The sequence below is a fragment of the Schistocerca nitens genome, chromosome 1 (assembly GCF_023898315.1).
Source record: "Schistocerca nitens isolate TAMUIC-IGC-003100 chromosome 1, iqSchNite1.1, whole genome shotgun sequence".
In the NCBI taxonomy this organism is placed as follows: domain Eukaryota; kingdom Metazoa; phylum Arthropoda; class Insecta; order Orthoptera; family Acrididae; genus Schistocerca; species Schistocerca nitens.
In genome coordinates this window covers 673,321,324-673,349,070 of record NC_064614.1, presented here as the reverse complement: position 1 = coordinate 673,349,070, position 27,747 = coordinate 673,321,324, and the positions used below count along the sequence as shown (strand labels likewise).

Below are 27,747 nucleotides of genomic sequence, written 5' to 3'. Positions count from 1 at the left end.
TAAGTTTGTGGGTTGTTTCTTGATCTCTCTAAAACTTTTGACTGTGTATGTCACGACAACAGTGCAGAAATTTCACCATTTTGAGTGCCAGGAAAGTCGGCCAACCTTATAAAACTTTTTGTGAAACAGATAGAAAAGTGTTTTGAGATAAAATATAAAATGCGTACCACTGTGTCAATACCCGCTCTAGTATTAAGTGCAGAGTACCTCAGGGTTCAGCACTTTGACCACTACTTTTCATTCTTTACATAAATGACCTGAATGTCAGCTACAAAAATTTTTCAAGGTATACAATCGCATTGCCTATACACAAAACACCGACATTTCAGCCACTGCTGCAAATGGTCTTCCTCATGATGTTCCGCTGACAGCGAAACATCTGGGAATTTTACATATAGACAATGAGGTCAAAAACCTTGAAGAATTTTACACAGTGACAACAGCAGCAGAAGTTTATACTTAGACCTGGATGTTGTTGAAGGAGATAAAACTCATTATTTATGCTGGTAACACTTCACACACAGTCCTTCAAGACAACTTCAAAGACAATTCCATCTGAATATTGAAAAAGCAAATATTTCCACAGCAATACTATGTTTAAAAATGGAAACAAAACAGCATATTATCAGGTAAATGTCAGCAGAATAGTCCATACAGCTAGCTTTAAACTTAGTCTGAAACTCAGCCCTACAAAGGCAAATAGTTATTAATTCCTTGCTCTTGTAATGGGCAGTTATGTGACTTGGGAAAATCGCATATACAAGATTTTACCAAAAACATGTTTCTCATCAGGAAAATGTGAACTACTGTAAATGAAGATATATTATTAATGACGTACTATAGTGTCACATAACTTTCACTAAGTAGTGTCTGCCAGTGAAATGTGATTTCCATGAGTATGTTTTACATCCCTGTCAAAACATCCTGATTACGTTGTCCGTGGCTTTCCCCAATCGCCGAGGCAAACGCCAGCATGGTTTCTTTGAAGTGGCTTCAGTTCTACATCCTTGTGACATATAGGCCCTTACACAACTATAACTTTCTACGCGTTTCTACTTTTTGTGACGTGTATCATAATGTTGTCAAAAATGATTCACGGATGAATAAATAAAAGTTGTGAAATCCGTGGAAGATACTGCTTTTTGGAGAGATAAATGCATTAAACTTTACTTTAACAGTGTACAAAGTAGTCCTAACTGCGATTTTGTATGGTATATGTATATGTCGTTGCTCTATTCTGTAACTATCGTCGCCAATATACTAATTCCTGAAAGAAATTACATGTTGGCTACCTGACCGCTGTAACTTAAAAACTACTTTGCCGATATCAAACCCAATAGACCAATTACTATACGTAATTTACCTTTCGGTAAGACCTCGGAGGTTGAAGATAAAGCAGTATGTGTCAATTAGTCTTGCATATAATTCGCCAATTCCTCTACACATCGGTGTATGAACAGGATCATTGTGCTTTATCACATAACTGTTATCTGATAATAAACATAAATGAATTATAGTTTCACAACAGATTAATTTTCATCATTCCAATAATTTGCCATCCACCATATTATTTAGAAAACAACAAAAACGTCTTCCACACCCTGAATTGTTTGAAATCGAAAATGCCGCAGTGTGTTATTTTTCAGGGTAGGCAATACCACAGAACGTAAATTTCTTCCGGAATGTTTATCAACTGTGAATGTCTCTCAAGAGAAACATTTCCTTTAGGCGCGGGATATTTAACGAACATCTATTTGTTTACATATTATATGCCTATATGGATAATGGAAGTAGAAGTAGTAAATAGGCTTTGTGATTAAAATTTATGATGACACCATAGTTTCCTATTAGAAATATATTTAAAAATACTGAGATATTAACTGACGTGCTGCAAAAGTAAATGAAAGACGCACAGCTCGTTCAAGTTGTAGACAGAAAATGGATGGTTATGAAGTGTTGGGATTGATAGGTGAAGGATCATTTGGAAGAGTTTTTAAAGCAAAAATTAGAAATAAAAATGAAATAGTGGCGTTGAAAGTCATAAGAAAGGTATAAACTTACGATCGAAATTATCAGACACGTCTAAACATGAATATGACATACTACCAAGTCACCTTTCTTTCCCATTTTGAAAGCAACTGTATTTTTCCTGTTTTGCAATAGCGGGGTAGACCAGAAAAGGAATTAAGAAGTCTGAGGCAAGAATGTGAGATTCAGCGGCATCTTAACCATCCGAATATAATTCGGATGCTGGATTCGTTTGAAACCGAAGACGAGGTAAAATAAAATGTTACGTTGCAACAGAATATATAAGTTTAAGAGTCTTTCAACTGTAAATGCCCTACCGCTGTAATGTAGTTCTCTGAGGAAGTTTGCTTCGGGCGTTACCTAATAAAATTATAAATATATTTGTGTGTAGAAATCATCAAAGATGTGAAGGTGGTGGCCAGCATTTTTAATAGCCTTTGGGCATGCAACTGGTCAGTTAAGATATGAATCTGTAGCTACATTGTTTATAAAATTTAAGAGTTTAACTATATAAATGTAAACCATTTAATATAGTTCTGCGTTTGTTACAAAAAACAGAGCTGCTGAGGAAGTTTGCTTCGGGCGTTACCTAATAAAATTATAAATATATTTGTGTGTAGAAATCATCAAAGATGTGAAGGTGGTGGTCAGCATTTTTAATAGCCTTTGGGCATGCAACTGGTCAGTTAAGATATGAATCTGTAGCTACATTGTTTATAAAATTTAAGAGTTTAACTATATAAATGTAAACCATTTAATATAGTTCTGCGTTTGTTACAAAAAACAGAGCTGCTCTATCCCCCCCCCCTCCCCCCAGTCTGTTCCCAGTCAAACTAACAGCAGAGTATCATTTACTTCACTTTCTCGAGTGTCACCAACAGTACAAAAAACGTAAAGAACTTTTGTGTCCTTGTTCTATGTTTATTGTCCTAAGTAAATGGTGTGCATAAGTACCGTATTTTGAGTATGTAAAGACAGGGCAGTAAGTGTTATATGGCCAGTAAAGTGACTTCAAATGTTAGGTAAGCAGTGCAAACTACACTACTGATGCATTTAATCCAGGGTGTGATGAAAACATATGTAATATGGCACAAGTAAGATGATATTAAGCTTACAAATTTTTTTTTTTTTTCGTTATTTATAACGGCCTTGCTGAGTGCCAATCTCTTTGGATGTTACACATAAAAGTAATGTCTGGATGAATGTCTGATAATATTAAAGAGCTTTTTAAATCAGCTTGTCCATAAACACATGTCTAGACAATATGCAGAGGACACTGGTTCGATTACCACTACTGCCAGGAAAATTTTCATGGTGGAGGGACTGGAACAGGATGCAGTCAGGCTGAAGATTCTAGACTGAAATTTGGTATATGACTGACTGATTCCATAGTCACAGGTGTGACACTTGAACTCTATAAATGAACTGTATAATAATTTTAAAATGTCCCATATTAAAGATTCCTCTTTCAATATATATCATTTAAGAGGAAATTGATTACATTACTCAGTCTGAATATAATTTTTGTAATTGATTGAAACCTATATTAGTAACCAAAAAGCATATGTCACGGATGTGACAAAATTCAGAAGTACAGTGTGGCACATTGAACAGTACAGGGAAAAATCTGTGAGTTGAATGAGTATATGTAAACAAATTAATAACTGTATAATACTGAAAACTTACTGCATTAGCCATGAAATATCAGAAAGAAACTTACACTATTTTCAAAATAATAACATAATTTCAGTTGTCACAGGTGTGACATGTACAAATTTCTCTAAATATTTCAGAGAATTTAAGGGTGATAATGGATTCATTACATTTTTTTGCAGTACAAAAAAATCACGTTGCTTAATGAAAGTGGTGTTTGTGTTAAATTAATAAAAAACGCATTTCTGTATTAGAGACTAACAGACAGCTCGTCTTGAACTGAAACACTGTCTTAGCTCAGCATAATACACAATATGGAGAATGAAGCATTGTCATGTTCAAATAAATAAAGGAATGAATACTCAACTAGCTAACTAAAGAAATACAGAAATACATACTTAAATAGTTTCATGAAAGTAATTAAAACTCTATTTCCTTTCATTTGAATCGCAGGAAGATTCAAAATCATAACAACATTCTTTTGTAAAGAAATAATTGAAATGTCATTTTCATTAGCACAAAACAGTGTGTTTTCTTTCTCACATAGTTTTAAAAACATAACCTTGATTTCATTGGCCACACATACTAATTGGCAAACAGGAACAAAATTCTGTCCATTTCCCCTCTCACTCTGCAACTTGATGATCAAAAAGGTTCCAGCTTTAACTTCCTTAGTTGGGTTTATGGTTGCCTGTAGGGGCCTACTTCATTTTCTGATGTTGGTTATCTTGAACATTAGATTCTTCGGAATCTGAATAAACATCAGAAAATTTCAACTGTTTCTTGGATTTAGGGATCTTGCGAAAGATTTCATATCTTGTCATTTGACTGCCAGATGTTTCCGCAGCTAAAATAAGGCGACTGTCATAGTTTCTAAAATAATGGTTAGTTTGGACGTTAGGAATAGGGATGACATCTTCCCAAAGCTCTGTCTGCCATTCCTTTGTCTTGTCTACATCACTGCTTGAAATGAAGAGAACATGAACTTCATTTAATTTACCACTCGCATAATATGAAAATTCCTTTGCATTATTCACCTCCACTGTCCGACTTCTGATTCTTCTCCAAACAGTTCTGTTCACTGTTCCCCCTATCCCATCAACAGCCCCATTTGCCGTGTGAAGTGGCAAGGAAGTTCCACTCAATTTCATCTCCCAAACAGGATTTGGTGCAGCAGAGGTATGACAATGTAAATTTATTTTTAAACTGTGCAGTGCAGTTGTCCGAAAGCATATGAACTTTTTGTAAATTTCAGTTCTGCCTTTTAGATGTGATATAATTTTTTCAAGAAAGCACCAAACAGCAAATCTGTCATGTGAAAGATAATCACATGCAATTGCATAAGAAGAAACAGTCTTTAGACTATCCCATACACAGCACATAAATAATGTTACTTGTTTGTCGCTCCAATGTGCAGCCTGAATTTTATCTTGTGACATTGAAGAAAAGTTCTCGGCAAAGTCAACTTGCATGGCAACATCTTTCTTTGTAAGCTCTTTCTGACAAGATTCAGAATATTTGGCTTGTTTTTCTCTTACCCGGAAATGCCTTTCAAATGTTGACATCTGGTCCCCTAACTCTTTAGTGGCTGATTTCAGTGTTGATGTATTTTCCACCAGCTTTGGCACTCCATCATAGTCGTTCCACTGTTTCCAGGACAGAATTTTATCTTGATTTTCATCAGTCAACCACATGTTTGCATTTTCTGCATTTTTGTGTCATACAGTCCTCATTTTCTATACCACAAGTAACTTTCTGAAGCAGCTCTTTAGTAGAAATAGGAAAATCTGGAACCACATGTGAAATGCTTTCAGTTAGAAATTTAAAATTTGCATGGTATTTGCATACACACACACACTCTCTCTCTCTCTCTCTCTCTCTCTCTCTCTCTCTCTCTCTCTCTCTCTCTATGAAGTGTTTCTGAAACTGGTAGTACATGACTTGGCGTAAGTTCATAAAATGTTGACATTCCTAATGGAGTATCAGGCTTTGAATTCTTAAAGTCCTCATAGGTTTCACCAACAGTCATATTCATATACCGTTTCTGAACATGTTCTTGTTTTCCACTTCAGTGGTCTTCAACAGATTTTAAATCCTGAATACTAGGAGTAGCTCTACTAACATCATCTTGACGAAAATACTCAACTGCTTTATTTCTTGTTTCAGTTGGCAAACTTCTTGAACCTTTTGGGGATATCTTAACATTTCTTTTATTGTCAGCAAGATCCAGTTCCATAACTAGTTTCTTGCAAACAGTAATCCGTTTCCTTGGACTGTTTGGAAGTGATTTTTTTGCCTTATGTACAGCTTTGCCTAAAGTCTGGGAACATTTGTAAGATCCTAATTCACTGGTATGGTTTGTTTCTGCCATATTTTTACGTTTCCTTTCTCTATACACCTTTGTCTAGTTTTATCATTCTCTCTCTTTTTTAGTAGACTGCGTTGGTTCATCAGCAGTTGCTTTCTTTTCTTCTGTCTTTGCATTTTGTCCCTTTCTCTCTCCTTTTTTTAAGTGTTCTTCATGTTTCAGTGGATCTTCCTTCATTTTATCCTGCAGCTTTCTCATTCTTTCTGTTGAAGAAGTCATTATCTGTGAATGCAAGATACATTATTTACATTTATTTTTAATGTCAGTAGACCTGTATTTATTTGAAATCTCACCAGTATAAAATTTCACGTGAACAGAAACAGCTTGTTTTAAATTTTATATACTGGTATTTCATTATGCTGGAATATCTTTAAAAATGTGTGTATATTGGCTCACCTGTGACAACATTCCTGGATAAAATACAGTTATTTCCAAAACTTAATAGGTTTAGAAGTTAATATATTTACTTAACCTCACTTTCCTAGAATATTAAAAATTTTGAAGTACACTACTGGCCATTAAAATTGCTACACCACAAAGATGATGTGCTACAGACGCGAAATTTAGCCAACAGGAAGAAGATGCTGTGATATGCAAATGATTAGCTTTTCAGAGCATTCACACAAGGTTGGCACCGGTGGCGACACCTACAATGTGCTGACATGAGGAAATTTTCAAACCAATTTCTCATACACAAACAGCAGTTGACCATCTTTGCCTGGTGAAACGTTGTTGTGATGCCTCGTGTAAGGAGGAGAAATGCGTACCATCATGTTTCCGACTTTGATAAAGGTCAAATTGTAGCCTATCGCTATTGCGGTTTATCGTATCGCGACATTGCTGCTCGCGTTGGTCGAGATCCAATGAGTCTTAGCAGTATATGGAATCGGTGGGCTCAGGAGGGAAATACGGAAAGCTCTGCTGGATCCGAATGGCCTTGTATCACTAGCGGTCGAGATGACAGGCATCTTATATGCATGACTGTAACGGATCGTGCAGCCACGTCTCGATCCCTGAGTCAACAGCTGGGGACGTTTGCATGACAACAACCATCTGCACAAACATTTCGATGACGTTTGCAGCAGCATGGACTATCAGCTCAGAGACCATGGCTGTGGTTACCCTTGACACTGCATCACAGACAGGAGCACCTGTGATGGTGTACTCAACGATAAACCTGGGTGCACAAATGGCAAAACGTCATTTTTTCGGATGAATCCAGGTTCTGTTTACAGCAAAATGATGGTTCCATCCGTGTTTGGCGTCATCGTGGTGACCGCAACATTGGAAGCGTGTATTCGTCATCACCATACTGGCGTGATGATATGGGGTGCCATTGGTTACACGTCTCGGTCACCTCTTGTTCGCACTGACGGCACTTTGAACAGTGGACGTTATATTTCAGATGTGTTACGACCCGACGCTTTACCCTTCATTCGATCCCTGCGAAACCCTACATTTCAGCAGGATAATGCACGACCGCATGTTGCAGGTCCTGTACGGGCCTTTCGGATACAGAAAATGTTCGACTGCTGCCCTGGTCAGCACATTCTCCAGATCTCTCACCAATTGAAATCGTCTGGTCAATGGTGGCCTAGCAACTGGCTCGTCACAATACACCAGTCACTACTCTTAATGAACTGTGGTCTCATGTTGAAGCTTCATGGGCAGCTGTACCTGTACGCGCCATCCAAGCTCTGTTTGACTCAATGCCCAGGCATATCAAGGCCATTATTACGGCCAGAGGTGGGTGTTCTGGGTACTGATTTCTCAGGATCTATGCACCCAAGTTGCGTGAAAATGTAATCACATCTCAGTTCTAGTATAATATATTTGTCCAAGGAATACCCATTTATCATCTGCATTTCTTCTTAGTGTAGCAATTTTAATGGCCAGTAGTGTATTTGTTCAAACAAGAAGCAAACTTTATCTGCTTTTTTGTCATGGGTGTGACAGTAATACCTGTCACTTTCAAAAAGAGAAAAAAATTTAAAAGAAAGCTTACCAGAAAAAAATATTCAGTTCAGGATATAAAGGAAACCTATTGTTAAACAATAACGTGCTTATTGTTGCATCTTCTGTTTCACAGACAGCACATCAGTTCAGCAAATATAATGATTTTTTTTGGTGTTACTGGAGTATAGTCAACTACAATCTTTGGGATGACGATTCATAACTAAATATAATAAAAATTAGTTTCAAATCATTAAATTTGATATTTTGTTAGCCTATTACCATGCCTAAATCTTTACAGTACCGATTTTCAAAAAATGACCACTTGGCTCATTTCATGCGGAATTAGCCGACTATCAAAGACCATATAGAACTTTCACACCAAATTTCATTAGATTTGGAGATGGTCCTCTTGATGTAGAATGACCCTCATCCTTCTACAACACTCATATTATTATGAGAAAAAAAATAGTTCAACAAGCACATATCACATATTTTCGTGGCAAGAAGTTATTTCTTTCACTTACATATGCACTAAACAGGAATGTTTTGAAACAGAGCTTGACAAGTCATTGGAAAAGTGTTGCTAGTGCAGGATTTTGTGCACAAACTGATCTTTCGATTATGTCCCATATAAGTTTGTGGGATTCATGTCGGGCATTTCACAAGTATGGCAGCTATGGTATATCGTGAAAACATGCAGCGCCACTGTAATCACAGTATACATTCAAAAGCCCATGAAAAACATCAGTGAAATCAACCAACATTGTGACCACATGCAACGATGGCTTGGTACAAGTACCTGAAACATTCACTGTGAGGTGACAAGAATTAACAAGCTTTAAACATGTTTTGGTGGTTGGAGCTAGATTCATGGAACATTCTATTTTGGAAATTGTTATGGAATTCAGTATTCCAAGACCCACAGTGTCAAGAGATTGCCAAAAATACCAAATTTCAGGCATTACCTCTCCTGACAGACAACACAGTGTCTGACAGTCTTTACTTATCCCCAAGAGCAGCAGTGTTTGATAGAGTTATCAGTGCTAACAGACAAGCAACATGCTTGAAATAACTGCAGAAATCATTGTGGGGCATGTAACAAATGTATCTGTGAGGACAGACCTTTGAAATTTGACATTAATGTGCTAAGGCAACAAAGGACCTTCGTGAGTGCCCTTAACAACACATCTCCACCTGCAGTGCCTGTCCTGTCCTGGTTGGACCGTAGACAACTGGAAAACGGCGGCCTGGTCATATGAGTCCCGATTTCATTTAGTAAGAGCTGATGGTAGGGATTGAATGTGGCACTGACATCACAAAGTGTTGGACCCAAATTGTCAACAAGAGATTGTTGAATGGTCGATCTGTGTTTACATGGAATGGACTGGGTCCTCTGGTCCAATTGAATTGAACATTGACTGGGAATGGTTATGTTTGGCTACTTGGAGTCCATTTCCAGTCGTTCTTGTGTCCAAACAATGATGGAATTTTTATGGATGACAATGCATCATGTCACAAGGCCACAGCTGTTCACAGTTGGTTTGAAGAACATTCTGGATGATCAGTTTCACCACCCAGATCATTCGACATATATCCCACAAACATTTATGAGACACAATTAAGAGGTCAGTTCGTGCACAGAATCCTGCACCAGCAACACGTTTACATTTATGGATGGCTACAGAGGCACCATTGTTCAATATTTCTGCAAGGGACTTCCAATGACTTGATGAGTCAATGCCATGATGAGTTATGGCAGGCAGGAGGAAGTCCGACATGATAAATTACTAGTTATCCAATGACTTTTGTCACCTCAATGTATCTTCCACAGTTGCTGCTTTTGTGGCCTTCAGTCCAGAGACTGGTTTGATGCAGCTCTCCATGCTACTCTATCCTGTGCAAGCTTCTTCATCTCCCAGTACCTACTGCAACCTACATCCTTCTGAATCTTCGTAGTGTATTCATCTCTTGGTCTTCCTATACAATCTTTACCTTCCACACTGCCCTCCAATACTAAGTTGGTGATCCCTTGATGCCTCAGAACATGTCCTACCAACTGATCCCTTCTTCTAGCCAAGTTGTGCCACAAATTTCTCTTCTCCCCAATTCTATTCACTACCTCCTCATTAGTTATGTGATCTTCCCATCTAATCTTCAGCATTCTTCTGTAGCACAACATTTCAAAAGCTTCTATTCTCTTCTTGTCTAAACTATTTTTCGTCCATGTTTCACTTCCATACATGGCTACACTGCATACAAATACTTTCAGAAACTACTTCCTGACATTTAAATCTATACTCGATGTTAACAAATTTCTCTTCTTCAGAAATGCTTTCCTTGCCATTGCCGGTCTACATTTTATTCCTCTCTATTTTGACAATCGTGAGTTATTTTGCTCCCCAAATAGCAAAACTCATTTACTACTTTAAGCGTCTCATTTCCTAATCTAATTCATGGAGAAGAAATAAAAACTTTAAGGTTCACCGATGACATTGTAATTCTGTGAGAGACAGCAAAGGACTTGGAAGAGCAGTTGAATGGAATGGATAGCGTCTTGAAAGGAGGATATAAGATGAACATCAACAAAAGCAAAACGAGGATAATGGAATGTAGTCGAATTAAGTCGGGTGATTCTGAGGGAATTAGATTAGGAAATGAGACACTTAAAGTAGTAAAGGAGTTTTGCTATTTGGGGAGCAAAGTAACTGATGATGGTCGAAGTAGAGAGGATATAAAATGTAGACTGGCAATGGCAAGGAAAGCGTTTCTGAAGAAGAGAAATTTGTTAACATCGAGTATAGATTTAAGTGTCAGGAAGTCATTTCTGAAAGTATTTGTATGGAGTGTAGCCATGTATGGAAGTGAAACATGGACGATAAATAGTTTGGACAAGAAGAGAATAGAAGCTTTCGAAATGTGGTGCTACAGAAGAATGCTGAAGATTAGATGGGTAGATCACGTAACTAATGAGGAAGTATTGAATAGGATTGGGGAGAAGAGAACTTTGTGGCGCAGCTTGACCTGAAGAAGGGATTGGTTGGTAGGACATGTTCTGAGGCATCAAGGGATCACCAATTTAGTATTGGAGGGCAGCGTGGAGGGTAAAAATCGTAGAGGGAGACCAAGAGATGAATACACTAAGCAGATTCAGAAGGTACTGGGAGATGAAGAAGCTTGCACAGGATAGAGTAGCATGGAGAGCTGCATCAAACCAGTCTCAGGACTGAAGACCACAACAACAACAAGATAAGTCGCATGGTCAGTATTGCTTCACGTGTTCCAACATTTCTGCGGAATCCAAACTGATCCTCGCCGAGGTCGGCTTTTACCAGTTTTTCCATTCTTCTGTAAAGAATTCGCGTTAGTATTTTGCAGCTGTGACTTATTAAACTTATAGTTCGGTAATTTTCACATCTGTCAACACCTGCTTTCTTTGGGACTGGAATTATTATATTCTTCTTTAAGTCTGAGGGTATTTCACCTGTCTCATACATCTTGCTCACCAGATGGTAGAGTTTTGTCTGGGCTTGCTCTCCCAAGGCTATCAGTAGTTCTAATGGAATGTTGTGTACTCCCAGGACCTTGTTTCAACGTAGGTCATTCAGTGCTCTGTCAAACTCTTCATGCAGTATCATGTCTCCCATTTCATCTTCATCTACATCCACTTCCATTTCCATAATATTGTCCTCAATTACATCGCCCTTGTATAGACCCTCTACATACTCCTTCCACCTTTCTGCTTTTCCTTCTTTGCTTATAGCTGGTTTTCCACCTGAACTCTTGATGTTCCTACAAGTGGTTCTCTTTTCTTCAAAGGTCTCTTTAATTTTCCTGTAGGCTGTATCTATCTTAACCCTAGTGATATATGCCTCTACATCCTTACGTTTGTCCTCTAGCCATCCCTGCTTAGCCATTTTGCACTTCCTGTCGATCTAATTTTTAAGTCCTTTATATTCCTTTTTGCTTGCTTTGTTTACTGCATTTTTATATTTTCTCCTTTCACCAATCACATTCAATATACCTTCTGTTACCTTAGGATTTCTACTAGCCCTTGCCTCTTTACCTACTTGATCCTCTGTTGCCTTCACTATTTCGTCTCTCAAAGCTATCCATTCTTCTTCTACTGTATTTCTTTTCCCCATTCTTGTCAATCATTCCCTAATGTTCTCCCTAAAACTCTGTACAACCTCTGGTTCTTTCAGTTTATCCAGGTCCCATCTCCTTAAATTCCCACCTTTTTGCAGTTTCTTCAGTTTTAATCTACAGTTCATAACTAATTGATTGATCCACAGATCCGTACTGAAATGCCCTATGCATATGAATAAATTGTAGCTATGCATCATTGGAGAGAAAAATCAGCTTCCAGCACTTGTGAGACAGTAAAATGTGGAACAAATAAAAGACTATATAAATGTGGACCACATAGAACGTATTACAGTTAATGTACAAAACCATTTTCAGGAGAAATAAAAAACTAAAACAAAACACAACCTACGTTAAAAAAAGAAATCATATAAGAATTAGCACATGTTCAGTACATGAAAAATGAAAGGTAAAAATATACACGTGCATAAAATGTCTATACATCTTTATTGAAACATTCATCCAATGAATAAAACGTTTTATCAAGTAAACACAGCTTTTACTTATTTAATTGACCATATTACTCTAATAAAAGTGAACAGAAGTCATGTTTTATGTGATATTCATATTATCTTAAATTGCTAATAATATGTAGGTTACGCATCGGTCAGTTCTACTGACAAATTTGTCAGTGAAGTAGGAGGAACTGGCCACCAAGATAGTCTTTTGGCTACTCTTAAACTAAAGTTTATTATTAGTTAAACTTTTTATGGCTGTTAGCAATTTACTTAGAACGTGTGTTTCTGAAGAATTCACATCTTTATGGACCAGAGAAAGTGACTTTAAATCTTTTTTTGGAGATTATTCTTATTTTTAGTGTTGATCCATGAACTGAGTAATTCATCTGAAAAAGAAATGAGTTATTTATTAACAGTTTCACTATGGATAAATATGTTGGGAGCAGTAGTTATATTAGAGTAATACTTGTGCCCTCTTTTTTTTTTTTTTTTTTTTTCCATCAGTCTACTGACTGGTTTGATGCGGCCCGCCACAAATTCCTTTCCTGTGCTAACCTCTTCATCTCAGAGTAGCACTTGCAACCTACGTCCTCAATTATTTGCTTGACGTATTCCAATCTCTGTCTTCCTCTACAGTTTTTGCCCTCTACAGCTCCCTCTAGTACCATGGAAGTTATTCCCTCATGTCTTAGCAGATGTCGTATCATCCTGTCCCTTCTCCTTATCAGTGTTTTCCACATATTCCTTTCCTCTACGATTCTGCGTAGAACCTCCTCATTCCTTACCTTATCAGTCCACCTAATTTTCAACATTCGTCTATAGCACTACATCTCAAATGCTTTGATTGTCTTCTGTTCCGGTTTTCCCACAGTCCATGTTTCACTACCATACAATGCTGTACTCCAGACGTACATCCTCAGAAATTTCTTCCTCAAATTAAGGCCGCTATTTGATATTAGTAGACTTCTCTTGGCCAGAAATGCCTTTTTTGCCATAGCGAGTCTGCTTTTGATGTCCTCCTTGCTCCGTCTGTCATTGGTTATTTTACTGTCTAGGTAGCAGAATTCCTTAACTTCATTGACTTCGTGACCATCAATCCTGATGTTAAGTTTCTCGCTGTTCTCATTTCTACTACTTCTCATAACCTTTGTCTTTCTCTGATTTACTCTCAAGCCATACTGTGTACTCATTAGACTGTTCATTCCGTTCAGCAGATCATTTAACTCTTCTTCACTTTCACTCAGGATAGCAATGTCATCAGCTAATTGTATCATTGATATCCTTTCACCTTGTATTTTAATTCCACTCCTGAACCTTTCTTTTATTTCCATCATTGCTTCCTCGATGTACAGATTGAAGAGTAGGTTGCCAAAGGCTACAGCCTTGTCTTACACCCTTCTTAATACGAGCACTTCGTTCTTGATCGTCCACTCTTATTATTCCCTCTTGGTTGTTGTAAATATTGTATATGACCTGTCTCTCCCTATGGCTTACCCCTACTTTTTTCAGAATCTCGAACAGCTTGCACCATTTTATATTGTCGAACGCTTTTTCCAGGTCGACAAATCCTATGAAAGTGTCTTGATTTTTCTTTAGCCTTGCTTCCATTATTAGCCGTAACGTCAGAATTGCCTCTCTCGTCCCTTTACTTTTCCTAAAGCCAAACTGATCGCCACCTAGCGCATTCTCAATTTTCTTTTCCATTCTTCTGTATATTATTCTTGTAAGCAGCTTCGATGCATGAGCTGTTAAGCTGATTGTGCGATAATTCTCACACTTGTCAGCTCTTGCCATCTTCAGAATTTTGTGGATGATGCTTTTCCGAAAGTCAGATGGTATATCGCCAGACTCATATATTCTACACACCAATGTGAATAGTCATTTTGTTGCCACTTCCCCCAATGATTTTAGAAATTCTGATGGAATGTTATCTATCCCTTCTGCCTTATTTGACCTGCCTTGTGCCATAGATCATCAATACTCCACTTGGTAATGATGTGGAACAAGTCAGTTTAACAAAAGGTTTACATGTCATAATTCAACTTTTTTTTAATAATTGTGTAATAATTTATGCCTAAAAATTCCTCTATTGAATAGGAGCAGTTATCATTCAGAAATCTTTTAATTTGTTTTTAAATGCTGGTGGCTATCTGTCAGACTTTTTTGCTATTTGCTAAGTGACCAAAGATTTTTGTGTAACATAATTCAGGTCTTTCAATTCCAAAGTTAGATTTAATTCAGAATGGTAAAAAGTGAGCCATTTTCTTAATTTTGTAGCTATGCACATTGCTATTGCTTTCGAATTGTGGTGGATTATTAACGACAAATTTCATCAGTGAATACCTGTATATGTATTTTGAAGCTACAGTTAAAATCCCTAGTTCCTTAAATCTATGTCTGCAAGATGATCTTGGGTGGGCTCCAGCTATTAATGTGATTATGTGCTTTTGTGCAGTTAATATTTTTTCCTTAATGATGAATTGCGGTACCCCAAAATATGATGTCATATGAAAGTACTGTATGAAAATAAGCATAGTAAGCTAGTTTATTCATATGTTTATGATCAAAATTTGCAATAATCCTAAAAGCATGAGTAGCTCAACTCAGATGTTTCATTAGATCATTCAGTGCTTGATTTGTAAAAAAAGAAGTTCCAGTACTGTGGCCTTCCGGGGGATGTTTTTTAAGTTTATACTTCTTAAAGTGTTGTTTTAATGCTTTTATATGCATATTGAAAGTGTGAATACGGCTCTTGTTTTACATTGCTTGAACACCAGCAGAAATTCCTATCATACCACATCACAAAATCTGTGGTTCTGATTGTTTTCATCAGCAGTACTGGAATGACATGCCGGTGCATACCATCACAAATCAAGCACAGAGGTCATCAATGTGTTTCTTCCAATTAAATCCCTCATAAATGCACACACCCAAAAGTTTGGAAAATTCTGTCTTAGTTACAGACTTCTGTTTAAACTCTACATTATAATTGATTTTATGCCATTTACTGTGCAGAACTGTATATACTATGTTTAATTAGAATTTAATGAGATTTCACTTTCAGAGAGCAACTTAAAATTTTGAAAGACAGTGCTCACAAGTTTGTCAGCTAGTTCTTGTTTGTTGGGTGTTGCTACTATACTTGTATCATCAACAAAAAGAACTAGCTTTGCATCTTTGTGAATACAGAGTGGCAAGTCATAAAAATATATTAAGAACTATAAGGAACACAAGACAGAACTGTGTGGGACACCATACTTGATACTTCCACAGTTTGCAAAATCTGCTGATTTTTCCACATTACAATTTCTGCACTCTTATAGTTGAATATGGATTGAACCATTTGTGCACTGTTGCTATCATACCGTACTATGTAAGCTTATCTAGAAGAATTCCATGATTTACACATTCAAAAGCCTTTAAGAGATCACAAAAAATCCCAATAGGTGATGTTCAGTTGTTCAGAGCATTTAATATTTGATCAGTGAAACAATATACAGCATTTTTTGATGAAAATCTTTTCTGAAAACAAAATTGACATTTTGTTAGTACTTTATTTTTACAAATACTTTAAGCTAGTCTTGAATGCATTAATTTTTCAAGAATTTTGGATAAAACTGTCAGAAGTGAGAATGGACAGTAGTGTTTGGCATCAGACCTATCCTCCATTTAGCAAAAGCTTATTTCACTTTATCGTGAGAAATGTCGTGTTTCACCAAGCTATTACATATGTGGCTGAGAACCTTACTTATGTGTTGGGAACAAACTTTTCGTACTCTGTTAGAAACACCATCAATCGTATGTGAGCTTTTGCTTTTGAGTGAATTTATTATTTTCTTAATTTCAGAAGGAGAGGTGTGCAGAATTTAAATTTTATCAAATTTCAGGATGTTGCCTCTCACATACATAGCTTTGCCTTTTCTGATGAACATATGGGGCCTGTATTCTCAAAAACATTTAAAAAGTGCTTATTAGAATATTTAGTATTTCCAGTTCCTTGAACAGGTTTCTGCAAGGCATTCCTGAGTTCACATCACAAATGATTCATGCTACACATTTTTGAATTTGGTGAACTATAAAGTGAAAATGGGGAACAAAGTGTGAGTTTAATTCATTTTAGATGGATTTCTATCTACATTTGACAATTGTTTTCCCAAGGAAATGAAGATATCAAAAAGTCCCTGGATTACAAAAGGAGTCAATATATGTGGAAAGAAAAGGAAGCTGCATGCAGTCTTTAATACAAGCAGAGGTGTAGGATTGATTTCATATTGCAAAAATGCTGTCTCAAGAAAAATGATTTTAAAAAAAGGATTAAGTTATTGAAGAGTGTAATAATGAGTGGTATCAGTTGGGTAGCCAATGTATATATCACTAGTTTCCGGGAGTAGCCCAGAAGACAGTTAAAGGAATGGAGCAATAGCATGCAAACAAGAAGTAGTGCCATGTATGTTCAGCTAAACGACTATTAGTCCATGCTGTGTCAAAAACATTAACAATTTAATTGTCTCTCTCAGAAGCAAAAAAATTACTTGCAGTGGATGAGACCGTAAGTAAAATTACTAAATTCCTGTTGTCTCATATACACTATCTATTCAGTCACATATGCAATACATCACTATCACAGGGAATTTCTTGACAGACTGAAATAAATTAAATGCAACAGTCTTCGGCAGTATAGTGAGGAAATTTATGTATTTTCTATGAGGTTGTCAACTCATTGCTTAAAAATATAATGTTTTATAATCTAGCACTGTTTTGAAATTTTACGAATACCCTGAATAACTTTTACTCTAAAATTATTACTTTAAAAAAATTGTTTCATGTACCTGTCATTGTCATTTAGGTGAATATGGATTTAAAGGATTATAAATCAACAAATGGTAAATTATGGTATGAAAATAGTTAAGTAACAGTGCGATAAGTACTGTACCACTCTCCGAACGTCATGTGAGATCATGACCATCAGTGAAAAATATTAAAGGCCATAGGATTTGTTCTACATTTTCAGTGTGGCCATAGAGTATGGAACCACATGTCCACCCATTTTCAGTTCATACAATCACCTGTGTTCTAAGAGCAAGCTTATCAGCAGCTTATGCTGTTACAAGTACAGTTAGATTTTCTTTTTCATTGTTCTCGACATTATATACAACTTTATTTCCTTACATGGAATCACTTTTCCCTCTTTAGCGTAAAAAAGGTACTTTCATCATAATTTAAAACTATCCTTGGATCATTTGCTGCACTGTATCCACTTTTTTTATGCTGTTCTTTTTCTGCAGACCTGTCATGAGTTTGTTGCTCAGTGACACTTTCAAGGGAAGTATTCAAATTGTGTGTGATTTTCTCATTTAGAACTGGATTCTTTTTGTGAATGATGTGTTCCATTTTCTACCTGGGTTTTGTATTTTCATTTTACTTGTTATTTGCTGTACACTGCACAACAATACTTCTTTCATTGCTGACATAGTCCGTATCAATTCAAACAGGCTAGGAAAAAATATTACATTCATAGGCTCAGATGTTATTGAATTTAGCTTATGTTAAAATTAAGGACTAACTAAGGAACACGTATTTCTTTGTTTTCTCCAAAAAAATTTCTACTCCGCGATACAGCCCTCCAAAGATGACACCGCGCATACTATTTTGAAGATGCGAATTTTGGAAAAAAATTTAAACAGATCTTAATGTTTTGTTGTTTTTTTTATTTGATAGATATTTGCTTTATGATTATAAAGAAATCCTCCATTTGGACTTATCTGTCAAAGTTTTTTTTACTATAGCATTCTGTACTTTTTTATAATTTATGGATTTTTATTCCAAAAATGCTAATCCATAGGTTTTTTTCTGATGATTAGCTCCATATAGTCCTACAATCTCTGAAAAGGTTGAACAGGTTTTATAAACAATTGAAACTTTTCTCAGATATAATACCTGTTACATTACCACATTATACGTAACAGGGTCATAAAAATCAAAACCTAGCCTTATTTAACATAATTTTAGCTTTGAAAGATGAGACTCTTTTTTCAAGCATTTTAAATGGTTCCAAAATGTATGTGAAAGGTCTAAGGACAAAGGTTTGAATTTATTCCGCTTCTGTGCACTCTGTTTTGTACTGAATTTAGCCAGTCAATGAACTAAAAATTTGTTCAACTGCTTCAGTATCTTCCTTTGATATAGAGTGATGCCTTCCTGTTGAACCAATTGGAACTGGAGAACTTACAGTCTTGAAAACCTTTTGAACAGGAAGTGAGCACTGATGACATTGTTGCTGTCCTTCAGCTCGAAACCTATCTCCAGCAGCTGGTCGATGTGGTAGCATGAAGTTCTCTACAATTTTGTTTAACTCATAGCTGGTATCTATAATCTTTGCAATCCACCAGTCACAGTCATACTCACACTCCACAAACATCCCCCTTCTCAGGCTGTGAATCTGAATATTATCCTGCTGTTTCTGAGGTGTTGGCTGAACAAACAAAATTTCTTCTTTCTTGCCCCTTAAATTGCATGCAATATGAGTCTCCCCATCACTTTCAGTCCAAAAATGTGTCTTCTGAATTCCTTTCACAGGAGTAGTTTGTTTGGACCACTCTTCTTTTTTCTGCTCTTGGAATTCTTTGATTTCCTCTTGGACAAAAGAATGAGGGCTATGGATGTGTAAGATTTCATGACTCTTGTAAAAACGTCAGCATTCTGAATCGCAGCTGTTTTCGGTCTGAAAAGATTGTATTTGGTAGTTTCAGCAGGCCTCCTATGCCATCACAAGGCCCCTTCCCATGATCAGTAGCACTGCGGCAGCTGGGCCTGACAGGCTTGGCCCATTGCTGTGGGCAGTGTAGAGGTTAGGTGACACAAGGCCCCAAATTCAGGATCACAGTCTACAAGTGATGGGTTGATGTTGATGATTATAGATGATTAGTGGATCTGGAGCTGTCAGACATGACAGCGGCCATTGGTAATGGTCACCAGCTTGAACCTCTGTTTGGAGGCTCAAATGTTGCATATAAATAATGCTCCAGTGACTATTTGGATATCTGGCATTGAAGGAACACACCATTGTTTGGGTCAGTACTGCATCATTGAGTTGTTGTGAAAGACTTGCCACATTTTCATGTGATACGTGCAATGTATTTGCAGTTGCAAATATGAACAATCATCAGCTGTATAATGGAATGATGGCAATGAAAATTGTGCTGGCCTGGGACTAAACCTGGATTTCCCACTGATCACGAGCGGTTGCTTTACCATTAGGCTATCTGAACACACTTCACAGGCAAACCCAAACTTCCTTATGTCGCCATCTGTGTGTTTGTTTGGGTCTGGCCGTGAAGCATTCTCAGATAGCCTAATAGTAGGGCTACTGCTTGTGATAATTGGGAAATCTGGGTTCGAATCCCATTCTGGCGCAAATTTTCATTGTTGTCATTCTATTATACAGCTGATGGCTGTCCATATTCGCAACAGCAAATCAGGGTTGCTACAAGTTCTGGAAATCAGGGAATCTCAAAAGTATCAGGGAAATTTGAAAAAAAAAGTTCCAATGGAAAAATCTTGTTTTTGTCTCAGTAGATGAAATGTTTCTACCTTCATTCTTACTGCTTGTCCCCTTCCTACCACTCCCCTCAGATTGCAGTCAGTGCTGTCACCACTTCTTGTCGCTACGCTAGCAGCTGCCGACGAGAGGCAGGGAGATGTGAGGAGTGATTTGTTTGGATCTGATTCTCAGATATTGTTGATGCAGCAGCTGGAGACAGTGGTTATGTGTGCATGAGTTGGATCTAAGTGATTTTGGGAATGTGTGTGTGCTCTCATTTTCTGACAAAAGGCTGTGGCTGAAAATTTAGTTGTGAGAGTGTGATTGTCTTTTCTACGTGCCAGTCTGCAGATCAGCAATCATCTTTAATGTGAGTTGTTACCTATCCTCATTAGTACTGATTCTCAGAGTATTTGGCGCATGTTATCTGTTGCAAGGCTTGATCACTGCAGACTCATTACATCAACATGCTGTCTGTGATGTGTAAATAGCTGGTCACATGAATGGACTTCCATGATGGGCAAAAAGTGCAGGCCATTTATGTGGTATCTCTAATGGATCGGGCGTGCCAATCTGAAGTCCACTGTTCCCCACAAGCTCTGCCCGTCAGATCTAGTCTCACCAATCTGCCCACAGGCCGGGTCTGTTTGTGTGTGGCATAACGTGGCAGATTTTCATGGTCTATCCAAGGACCCAGGACTCTGGTGGTCTTCAGGAGGCCAGAGGCCATGGGCCATGGATTTCAGGAATTGAGACTGTCTCACAGCAAGTACATTGTACAGTGCGGCATTTCATAGAAATTTCATTTGTTCTAGAACATTTTGGCACTTCAAAAGTAGTTTATATATTAGAAAGTATGGACGATAAGAAGAAGAAAACTCTGTCACTTGCTGGCGGTTTGTACGCTATATACTCATATATTTCTCCAAAGATAAATCACACAGTATCTGTTAAATAATAGATGTATCATAGTGGATAATAACTGACAATAATGAACATAGAACCAACAATTTATTTGTGGTCACATACAGTTTTCATTTACACAATTCTTCCCTGCCTTATACACATCTTTCAAGAGGCCTATGGTACTTTTTTCTGAGGTTATTTCTGAAATCAGTGAAGGTATTTTAAACTATCTAGTGACTCAATGGAAATGCGTATTTTTGTCACTAAATGTGGTTTTTTTTTTAATAAAATAGCATCAGTGGTCTTAAGGAAACACATATACCATTTGGCTAGCTTTCTCCATCTAAAAACAGTTCATTATAAAAGATGTACATGTTAGTACTTAAGACTTTTGCTCACATCAGGAAACGCCATGTGTTTGCAAGGCTTTTTTTTCCTCGTTTGCACTATTGTTTCTTGTACCTTAGCTGCAAAGACAGATTGTCAACTTACATCTGAACTTACCCTTGAGATATCAAAATTTGTAAGGGAAAAATGCTAAAACTTGACTGGAAATCAGGGAAATATCAGGGAATTTCACGGATGGGGATTGCATTGTTGCAGATTCCAAGTGACGGTTGTGGTAAACACATATGCGTACTTTATGCCTGAAGCAAGCATGTATCCAACAAATTATGTCTCTTTCTTCCTTATGCAGAATTTGTCACTTACCACCACCGTCAATGATGACATCTCGCAACAAATGGGACAGAAATTCAGTAAATAACCTGCTGTGATCACATATAATTCTTGCATTAGCTACAGCACTCAGAAACTCTTAGCTGTCAGAGAATGCGTAACGTAGGTGGTGCAGCACAAGCCTGAAGTCAACGGTCATCATTTGTGACTATAATTGAAGCAGTGGCAATTCAGATACAATCACTAGGAAGACTGTGTCTTTTGCTGGGTATATAGTGCTCAACAAGCTCAAGTGTGGATAATTTCCTCTTGTAATTTGAGGTATATTATGTAGACTTAACAGAGAATTCACTTTTTTAATAATAGTAGATGAGTTCAACATTAATACAATGGGATAAAATGTTTGTGTGAGAAGCTTCCTTGAGATCTTGAGTTAATTTGTCCTGCAGGCAGACATAAGAAATCCAACAAGATCTACAGATAAAGTAGACATTATCACAGATCATGTAACCACTAACAGACCTGAAAATTAGCCGGCCAGAGTGGCCGAGCTGTTTTAGGCGCTGCAGTCTGGAACCGCGCGACCGCTACGGTCGCAGGTTCGAATCCTGCCTCGGGCATGGATGTGTGTGATGCCCTTAGGTTAGTTAGGTTTAAGTAGTTCTAAGTTCTAGGGGACTGATGACCTCAGAAGTTAAGTCCCATAGTGCTCAGAGCCATTTGAACCATTTTTTGAAGACCTGAAAACTGCTAACCATTATGGCCAGTCAATTGAAGTGCATGATGTCATGAGCAATGAAAATACAGTGATAGAACTAAGGGAGGCTGAACTAGGAAACCTAAGTGTCTTGGAAGTTTTACTAAAAACAGAAAACTGGGAGGGGATTTATGGTGAAAAACTTGTGAAAGAGAGATGGGAAATTTTCTGCAGAACTGTGAATAATTATATAAATATTAGCTGTCCTAAAGTATCCAGGAAAGTTATATATATATAAAAAAAAAAAAAAAAAAAAAAAAAAACACTCAGTACACACTGTATCACAGAAGCAATTATTCAGAGTAAGGAAGAATTGAAAGAAATATGTGAAGATTATAAGGAGGATAAATATTTAGCAAATGATAAGATCTATAAAGACATGATGAATGCCTACAACAGCTTGATACAGGAGGCAAAAGCCAGATATTATGGACATAAAACTGTTACTTCCTCAAATGCTTCCAAAACTTTGTGGGCATGCGTAAACACAATCAGGAAAGAGGCAAACATATCAGCTCATGTCGACACCACACTTACAAAAGGAAGGAACAGAAATGATTTGTATGAGGTTTGTGAAATTTTCAGTCAGTATTTATATACAGGGTGTCCGAATAGTCTTTCCCTGATTACATAAATTGATAACTCAGGCTAGAAGTAAGATACAAATATGAAACTTGTGTCTAATTGTTTACAAACTATCAAAGTTTTTTTCACACATCAATAAACATCCACATGAGTACCCTTGGTAGCTCGTAGCACATCTAGGCGATATTCAATTTCCATACACACATTAGCCAACATCACTGGAGGGATCGATTCAACGACCGTGGTTATCCATTGCCGCAGGGTTTCAAGATCTGGTACACGTGTTCGGTAGACCTCGTCCTTGACATAACCCCATAAAAAGAAGTCTAATGGGGTTATGTCAGGAGAGCGTGGAGTCCAAATCGTTGGCCCATCACGACCAATCTATCGCCCAGGAAAGCTCATATCAAGATAGGCACGGCCGTCCAAACCCCAATGACGCAGTGCACCGTCTTGCTGAAACAAGACATCGGGGTGATACTGAAGCAGCTGAGGAACAGCATATAGTTAAAACATGTCCAGATACACTGTAGATGTGATGGTATTCTCAGCGAAGAAGAATGGCCGGATAATTCAATAGTTCAATAGCGCGCACCAAACATTCACCTTTGGACTGCCTCTGGTGCACTCTATGACCTCGCCAGGGGGTTGTGAATCCCAAATGCACACATTATGGCAAACCACTACTCCACTGACAAAAAGGTCGCTTCGTCGGAAAAGGCAATTTGTCTGAGATAACCATCATCATCCTCAATACGTGATTTTATTTCGACCGCATAGTCATATCGACGTGTGCTGTCATTGGGCGACAAGGCCTGAACGATTTGCACCTTGTACACACGAAACAATAAACGTTTGTGTAAAATGTCATGGAGAGAGCTTTTGGCATCTGTAATTCACGTGAGGCCCTGTGCACTGATTTCTTTGGACTTCACAGAAAAGACTGCCTCACAGCTTCCAACCTGTCTGCTGAGATTCTTGGTCGACCAGACCTCGGAAGGTCAGCAACCGATCCTGTGTTCTTGAACCTCTCATACCAGGCTTTAATGCTCTTGACATCAGGTGGATTCCTTCCAAATGTTGTCTGGAAGTGTGTCTGCACTGTGGTTGGTGATCGTGTCTCATGATACCACAGGACACACTGTGCCTTCTCCTGATTGGTTAACATGGCTTCTTGGGCACTTCACCTCATCCACTACTTACGTCCTGCGAACCTAAAACAGAAAAAAAACTCTTATAGTTGTAAACAATTCAACACAAGTTTCATATTTGTATCTTACGTCTAGCTTTGAGTTATCAATTTATGTAATCAGGGAAAGAATTTTCGGACACCCTGTAGATATAGTGGCTGAATTGGTTAAAAACCAAAACATCCAAGTAGTAAATAACACAGAAAAGCTCTAAAAAGCTAACATTATACATTCCTATCACCTACAGGTGAATCAGACGACTTACCATTAAATCATTAAAAAACAAAAATTCAGAGGGATTGGATGATAGGTAAACTAATTAAGCATATTTCTAAATTCCTAACAAAACCTCCCTCACTCCTTATAAATCAAATACAGCAGGAAATATTATTTCCAATTTGCATAAAGAAAAGAAAAGTAATCCCTGCATATAAAGGGGGAGACAAAGGGTATCTTGGTAACTACAGAACTGTTACTGTCACATGTGTACTGTCTAAAATGGTAGAAGTAGCCACAAAGGCTAGTATATCAGATTTCATAGAGAAACAGGAGATAATAAATAGGGCATATCATTGTTTCAGAAGAAGTCGATCTACAAAGGCAGCAGGTGCTGGCGTCACAGCATGAGCAGTCAGGGCGTTGGAGGAGGGGGGGGGGGGGGGGGGGACAAGTTTGTAATCTGTTCCTGAACCTATCAAAGTCTTTCAGTTGCGTGTGTCACAGAGTCCTGTTAGAAAAATTAAACCAGTATGGCATAAGAGGCAGAGCAAACAATATTATCAAGACATTTATTGAAAATAGACAAGACTTTGTAAATAAAAAGTGCAAAAGAGTAAACCTTTTTTTTTTTACTATCAAAAAGGTAAAACTTGATGCCCCCCATGAACCATGGACCTTGCCGTTGGTGGGGAGGCTTGCGTGCCTCAGCGATACAGATAGCCGTACCGTAGGTGCAACCACAACGGAGGGGTATCTGTTGAGAGGCCAGACAAACGTGTGGTTCCTGAATAGGGGCAGCAGCCTTTTCAGTAGTTGCAAGGGCAACAGTCTGGATGATTGACTGATGTGGCCTTGTAACAATAACCAAAACGGCCTTGCTGTGCTGGTACTGCGAACGGCTGAAAGCAAGGGGAAACTACAGCCGTAATTTTTCCCGAGGACATGCAGCTTTACTGTATGATTAAATGATGATGGCGTCCTCTTGGGTAAAATATTCCGGAGGTAAAATAGTCCCCCATTCGGATCTCCGGGCGGGGTCTACTCAAGAGGATGTCGTTATCAGGAGAAAGAAAACTGGCGTTCTACGGATCGGAGCGTGGAATGTCAGATCCCTTAATCGGGCAGGTAGGTTAGAAAATTTAAAAAGGGAAATGGATAGGTTGAAGTCAGATATAGTGGGAATTAGTGAAGTTCGGTGGCAGGAGGAACAAGACTTCTGGTCAGGTGACTACAGGGCTATAAACACAAAATCAAATAGGGGTAATGCAGGAGTAGGTTTAATAATGAATAGGAAAATAGGAATGCGGGTAAGCTACTACAAACAGCATAGTGAACGCATTATTGTGGCCAAGATAGATACGAAGCCCACACCTACTACAGTATTACAAATTTATATGCCAACTAGCTCTGCAGATGACGAAGAAATTGAAGAAATGTATGATGAAATAAAAGAAATTATTCAGATTGTGAAGGGAGACGAAAATTTAATAGTCATGGGTGACTGGAATTCGAGTGTAGGAAAAGGGAGAGAAGGAAACATAGTAGGTGAATATGGATTGGGGCTAAGAAATGAAAGAGGAAGCCGCCTGGTAGAATTTTGCACAGAGCACAAGATAATCATAGCTAACACTTGGTTTAAGAATCATGAAAGAAGGTTGTATACATGGAAGAACCCTGGAGATACTAAAAGGTATCAGATAAGGTATCAGATAGATTATATAATGGTAAGACAGAGATTTAGGAACCAGGTTTTAAATTGTAAGACATTTCCAGGGGCAGATGTGGACTCTGACCACAATCTATTGGTTATGACCTGTAGATTAAAACTGAAGAAACTGCAAAAAGGTGGGAATTTAAGGAGATGGGACCTGGATAAACTGAAAGAACCAGAGGTTGTACAGAGTTTCAGGGAGAGCATAAGGGAACAATTGACAGGAATTGGGGAAAGAACTACAGTAGAAGAAGAATGGGTTGCTTTGAGGGATGAAGTAGCGAAGGCAGCAGAGGATCAAGTAGGTAAAAAGACGAGGGCTAATAGAAATCCTTGGGTAACAGAAGAAATATTGAATTTAATTGATGAAAGGAGAAAATATAAAAATGCAGTAAATGAAGCAGGCAAAAAGGAATACAAACTTCTCAAAAATGAGATCGACAGGAAGTGCAAAATGGCTAAGCAGGGATGGCTAGAGGACAAATGTAAGGATGTAGAGGCCTATCTCACTAGGGGTAAGATAGATACTGCCTACAGGAAAATTAAAGAGACCTTTGGAGATAAGAGAACCACTTGTATGAACATCAAGAGCTCAGATGGAAACCCAGTTCTAAGCAAAGAAGGGAAAGCAAAAAGGTGGAAGGAGTACCGTATTTACTCGAATATAAGCCGCACTCGAATCTAAGCCGCATCTTAAAAATGAGACTCGAAATCAAGGAAAAAAAAATTTCCGAATCTAAGCCGCACCTGAAATTTGAGACTCGAAATTCAAGGAGAGAGAAAAGTTTTAGGCCGCACCTTCAAATCGAAACAAAGTTGGTCCATTGTAATATGAGACACAATTTAGGTCGAATGAAAGACGATACAGCTACAATAGTTTGGTTCGAGTCGTAAGCTTAGCAGTTAAGCTCTACCTGGTAGCCATTGCTATGCGTCAGGCGCTCCGTCCGTATTTATACGGGTACCCTTCCTTTTTCACGTGCTTCGTCTCGTTTGAATCGATTGCTTATTTTGCTTGATCTGATAAGTGCCGTTTTCTTTGTTATAGGTGTTTACGTCACTCTAAGCTGAAAATGCATTACTGTACTTGTCATGCATTGTTTGTCGCATTCTGATAGTGCGTGTTTACGGCCTGTCGCCGCCCGCGGCATGGCTTGCTTTTGTGCGCGCTACCGCCGCTTACAATTAAAAAAAGAGAGGAATTGTCTCATTAGCGAAACAATGGCAAGTGACTGCTACTTGTTGTTACTTACACTGCTGCTTTCTTTGATAATGATCAACAAGAACCAACTAATAGACTGCGTATGATAGAACATGTTCTGAACGAGAGTTAGGCGAAAATTTTTCTCTGTTCGAAAATCTTTGTGGCCGCTTCTTTAGTACATCAAATTCTGCACAGAAATTAGTCATTTTAGATTTAAAAATCTAGTCAGTGGCTGTGCTTTATTTCTGACTGTATCACTATTAGGCATAAGAATAATACGAATATAAACATGACACGACATGTATATTCTTCCGCGTTTCCTGTTGTCTCACTCTAGTTTCGTAGTTTATT

General features: G+C 37.9%; 2 protein-coding genes across 2 annotated transcripts in view; one reads left to right on the top strand and one right to left on the bottom strand.

Annotated features, from left to right (window-relative positions):
• Nucleotides 1–1,604, bottom strand: part of LOC126259274 (multiple inositol polyphosphate phosphatase 1) — a 238,877-nt gene extending 237,273 nt beyond the window's left edge. The window contains exon 1 of the mRNA XM_049955923.1: nt 1,364–1,604. The gene's annotated coding sequence lies outside the window, so the exon portion shown is untranslated. The remainder of the gene's footprint in view (nt 1–1,363) is intronic.
• A 181-nt stretch (nt 1,605–1,785) lies between these two features.
• The window catches only part of LOC126259255 (serine/threonine-protein kinase fused), a 210,937-nt gene continuing 184,975 nt past the window's right edge, over nt 1,786–27,747 (top strand). Inside the window, exons 1-2 of the mRNA XM_049955891.1 lie at nt 1,786–2,049; nt 2,164–2,277. Of these exons, the coding sequence (XP_049811848.1) occupies nt 1,939–2,049; nt 2,164–2,277 (225 nt within the window). The 5' untranslated portion in view covers nt 1,786–1,938. The remainder of the gene's footprint in view (nt 2,050–2,163; nt 2,278–27,747) is intronic.